Source organism: Rattus norvegicus, chromosome 4, assembly GCF_036323735.1.
Source record: "Rattus norvegicus strain BN/NHsdMcwi chromosome 4, GRCr8, whole genome shotgun sequence".
Lineage (NCBI taxonomy): Eukaryota > Metazoa > Chordata > Mammalia > Rodentia > Muridae > Rattus > Rattus norvegicus.
Window position 1 is genome coordinate 168336269 of NC_086022.1, and position 4676 is coordinate 168340944.

The 4676-nt window shown below is 38.6% G+C and overlaps 1 protein-coding gene across 1 annotated transcript; it reads left to right on the forward strand.

Moving 5' to 3' along the window:
* The first annotated feature begins 232 nt into the window (after positions 1–232).
* Prr4 (proline rich 4) lies at positions 233–4032 on the forward strand. The gene is made up of 4 exons (NM_203332.2): positions 233–328; positions 1184–1219; positions 2138–2715; positions 3939–4032. Exons 1-3 carry the CDS (start codon positions 265–267, stop codon positions 2713–2715), a joined length of 678 nt encoding a protein of 225 aa, NP_976077.2. The 5' UTR covers positions 233–264; the 3' UTR covers positions 3939–4032.
* Positions 4033–4676: the final 644 nt, after the last annotated feature.

The following is a 4676-nucleotide window of genomic DNA, read 5'->3' on the forward strand; positions in this document are numbered from 1 at the left end:
ACATAGAAACAATGGAAGAATACTCAGCTGTAATGAGACAATTATACTTTGATATCCTCATCAGATTAGATCTTGCTCCTGTCGATAAGGCACATTGAAAATTTCCACACTCCACCCTACTGGGCTACAGTCCCAAAGAGAAATAATGGAGCACGGTCACCCAGTTGATGCTCAAAGATACCATTGTTTGTCGTGCTTTTATAAAGAGTACGGGCATGCATGGTTCAGAACACAGCTGGGAGAAAGTCCATAGACTCCTCCAAGATGCTTGTGGTCCTGCTCACAGCAGCCTTGCTGGCTCTGAGCTCAGCTCAGGGCACAGATGAAGGTACCAAGGAATAAGGGGTGGGATCTGGAGGCATTGAATGAAAAGAGGGGAGAAAGAAAAGAAATGACAGACATGGGTGAGAAGAAAGACAGGCCCATAGATTTCTTTGATAAAGGTTGGAATAGTTATGTTTTAGCATGTAACATGATCTTTTTACTTAATATTATACCTAAAATCCATAAAATTCATGAAGGGAGGAATAACATGGCCCATTTTTGTATTTAGGAAAGTGGTCCACACAATGTAAAGAAGACATCAAAAACAAGGACAGTTTTAAAGGAATATTTTCATAGTCAGAGTGAATATTGGGAGCAGCCAGCTTTGCTACAAACAGAAACATGATACAGACAAACAGGTCAGGATTAATTAAAAATGGAAATACTGAACAAACAATGTTCTACACACTGATTTACCATTATCAGGGGCAACTCTATATATTTTACTCAGCTCACTTCTAAAATGCTTATCAGATTATGAAGATTTTAAGATGGATATTCAAGGACTTGTCTCCTGACCTTACTAAGAGATTAAAAAAAATAGTGGGACATATTCTCAAGCTGAATTATGCAGCATAATTTTGAAATATTCAGTGTATTACACATAGCAAGCTGTGGGATAGTACTTATTCTGGGAGAATTTTAAAAATCTATGGGTTTTTTTTTTCTGGAGAAAAGAACACAGAGAAACCACACCTGCTTTTGCATCCTAGTACTTTTCTAGAAGCATCTGAGACACCAACTGTTAATCTGGGTTTTCTTAGAACTTTGACACTCAGAGTCACTTTTTTGTAGGACCTGTGTAAGCTCTGAAGGAGTGCACTCTGAAGTTCCTCTTTATCCTATTCTTTATTTCTAGAGGTCAACAATGCTGAGACCAGTGATGTACCAGCAGGTAAAGCCGAATCCATCTTCCTTTCATGCTGTTTAACTGTGTTTCATTGTGTTGTGTCATTATAAATTTTTCTTATAGATGAGTATTACTTTCTCCAAGCACATAAGTAAATATTCTCCTACCTGATAATGGAGATGAGATTGAGTTCAACCAACTGAATGAAGGAGGGACAAAGCCTCCATAACTTCAGAAGAGATTTGCTTGATTCCCCCCCACAAATCACCACTGTGAGATGAGGCAGAAAACGAAAAATGCCTTAATATTGATAGTCTGGTGCTAAGAGAACACACGCTTTCATTTTTTCTTTTGCTCCTGTATATAATAATAGAGTTTCATGAACAAGATGGAGAAATACTTGGCTTTCTGGTTTTTCTCTTTCACTCTCCTGGTACTAGGTAATTGTCTTTGATTAAAGGAAAAACAGAAGGAAATTGTTCTGAGGCATTCAGTATATTTGGTGCACACCACTACCATGAGTGTTTTCCAGTATTGAAGTGGATAGCTATTGAACAGCTACCTTAGATTTCATTCCAGAGAGGGAAAACTCTAACTAAAACCCTTTGCACAAGCAGAGAATTTGCATTGTGATCTGAAGTTCAACCTAACACTCTCCTAATGCTAATGTATTTTTTCCATTATTACACTTTTGACTTGGAAAAAAATAATGTGATAAATAAGGGTACAAACCTTCTTGTTTGCCAGGTCTAGGCGCACATACTTACACCAGGATTGCAAATACAAAATCTTCAGCATTTTAGGAATGTGGAATAAGAAAACCAAGATGAGGTTTTATGGGAGAGGAAGTTAGCAGTTGGCACACAGGTTCTGAAGGAAAGGATTGTGTGCTCAGATCAGGGAAAGAAACAAGAGGAAAGTCTTTGATCAATGTGTTCATATCTTCTGGCCCTTTCTATGCAGATTCTGAACAACAACCCGTGGACTCGGGTTCAGATCCACCTTCTGCTGATGCAGATGCAGAGAATGTTCAAGAGGGTGAATCAGCCCCACCAGCAAATGAAGAGCCTCCTGCCACTTCTGGGAGTGAAGAGGAACAGCAGCAGCAGGAACCCACACAGGCAGAGAATCAAGAGCCTCCTGCCACCTCTGGGAGTGAAGAGGAACAGCAGCAGCAGGAACCCACACAGGCAGAGAATCAAGAGCCTCCTGCCACCTCTGGGAGTGAAGAGGAACAGCAGCAGCAGGAATCCACACAGGCAGAGAATCAAGAGCCTTCTGACTCTGCTGGGGAAGGACAGGAAACTCAACCTGAGGAAGGAAATGTAGAGTCACCTCCCTCTTCTCCTGAAAACTCACAAGAACAACCACAGCAAACAAATCCAGAGGAGAAACCGCCTGCTCCTAAGACTCAGGAAGAGCCACAGCACTATAGAGGTCGTCCTCCAAAGAAGATTTTTCCTTTTTTCATTTACAGAGGAAGACCAGTAGTAGTATTCAGGCCTCGAAGACCTAGGAATCCATTCGCCAGAAGATTTTAGGTAAGATGAATGAGTCAAATTTAATAAATATAAAGAGTTTATCTCTGTATTTCTTAAATCATTGTGTGGAAATTTGCTAGCTAGCAGCATATGGACACAGCATTCACCTCCGCCTCATTTCAAGTCTTAGCCTTCAGACAGTACAGGGTGGTACATCTTTGATGGCGTAAGACAACCTTGCACAAGATCTCCATCCAGTGTACTTTGGCCTCTAGGGAACATAGATCTACAACCATGTTCCATTTCTCCTTGATTTTCATCTATTTTATTAATTTATTTTGTGACAATGACTACCCTTTGAATTGACTTGGTTTACAGAAGCACAAGAGCAACTTTCTTTGTTCCTATGTCCTATGAACTCAGCTTCACTGATCTCTCAGCCTAAGTGTGTACAATATGAGCCACTCACACAGGGATGTTCAGATCCATTGTTTCTAAGTGACACCTTATCAACACCTCTAACCCTTTTCAGGATTTCAGTTTGTTCTCTAAATTTGTGTGTGGCAAAGTTGGTCAGCTCTACCTACCTAGGAATACACATGGCTGAATATCATAGTAATATTTTATACTAAGTTCTGATTTTTGTTATTGAAAGACATTGAATACAATCCTTTGACAATCACCTTAGAAATATTAGTGCATGTATATGAGTGAATACTAAATTGAGCGTTACACAAATGATATTCTATGCAGAGCTTTAGGTCATTCATGTCCAAAACCATATTTCTTAGAAACTTCATTGCTTCATGAAGTCTGTGGATGTCCCCACTGCATGCTTTCCTTGGCTTTATTTTGCTGTTTGTGTAGTCAGGATTTTTTATGCATACAATGAATTTGCCTGGTCTGTTATAATCTGTTTATATCTTAGCCTTTTAATAAATATTCAAGGTAGTTTCAGTTGTTCAATCACTGAAGACACAGAGCATGGAAAAACTTTGGAAATATATCCTGGAAACTTTACTTCAGAACCTATGGATAAACAATCTAACACAACTATTCACATTCATCCTTTAAAAAAAAAAAACATAGCTGCGTTCCATTTTCTTCTCTGTGCCTTACAAGAGTAAACCTGAGAAAATGGAGAAGGAATGAGGTATAGGAGATGGAGGAAGAAGAGGTTGTGAGCTCCCACCCCTCTCACTTCAGGGGTAGCCATAGCAGTTAAGAGACCTCCAGCACGTTCCAATTTTTAAATAACTAAACTCCTTTCTTTTCTGTTTCAGAGAGTACCTGAGAAGATTATGACCTTCAGATGTGTAGGTCAACAAATCACTGTTGATTGTCTATAATATTCCAATAAAAATTTTCAGCATGCAATTTCTGAGTGTGTTCTGTATTTCTTAGTTAAGTGAGTGGAGAGAATTTGAGAGCCATGGCTGTAGAAAAACAATACTTACCAAAACACATCATGAGCACTTGCAAATATTTCCATCCTTTTTCCCACAACACAGATACCAAACGAAAACACTTTATTCCCCTGCAAACCAATTACTTTCCCTTGGATTCTGCAGTACAAATTCATGATGTAATATATAACTTTCATCCACCTTGTTGAAATTTTTTTCCAGTTGAGAGGAAACTGGGTAGATGTATCGTGAGGGAGTACAAAACTTGAGCATTCGTAACATTCCCTAGTTCATCTGTCTGGTTTATACTTTTGTAGTCTCATGAGGCATTTTCTCTTCCAGTTTTTGGATCTAAAGTAAATGTTTCTACTTTTCTTTATATTACTAAAGATCTATTCAGTAATCAGACATTCACCTGTTCCAGAATGATAAAGGTCTTATTTTAAACTTAGTTCTATCTGAATCTGAATAAACAGTAATTATTCTATCTTTCAATTACTAGGATTCTCTTCATGTCTCTCTATTCCTTGAAATAAATGTGTTTGAAAGAGAGAAAAGCCCTGGCCATTTGTCCAGAAGGATTTCCTACAGCTAATCGTTGTCTGATGTCATCCT

Bases quoted from the DNA above. Each gene is read 5' to 3' on its own strand.
- Prr4 (NM_203332.2), top strand. From the start codon at position 265: ATGCTTGTGGTCCTGCTCACAGCAGCCTTGCTGGCTCTGAGCTCAGCT. The intron at 329-1,183 runs GTACCAAGGAAT...CTTTATTTCTAG, and splicing joins AGCTCAGGGCACAGATGAAG to AGGTCAACAATGCTGAGACC. The intron at 1,220-2,137 runs GTAAAGCCGAAT...CTTTCTATGCAG, and splicing joins GACCAGTGATGTACCAGCAG to ATTCTGAACAACAACCCGTG.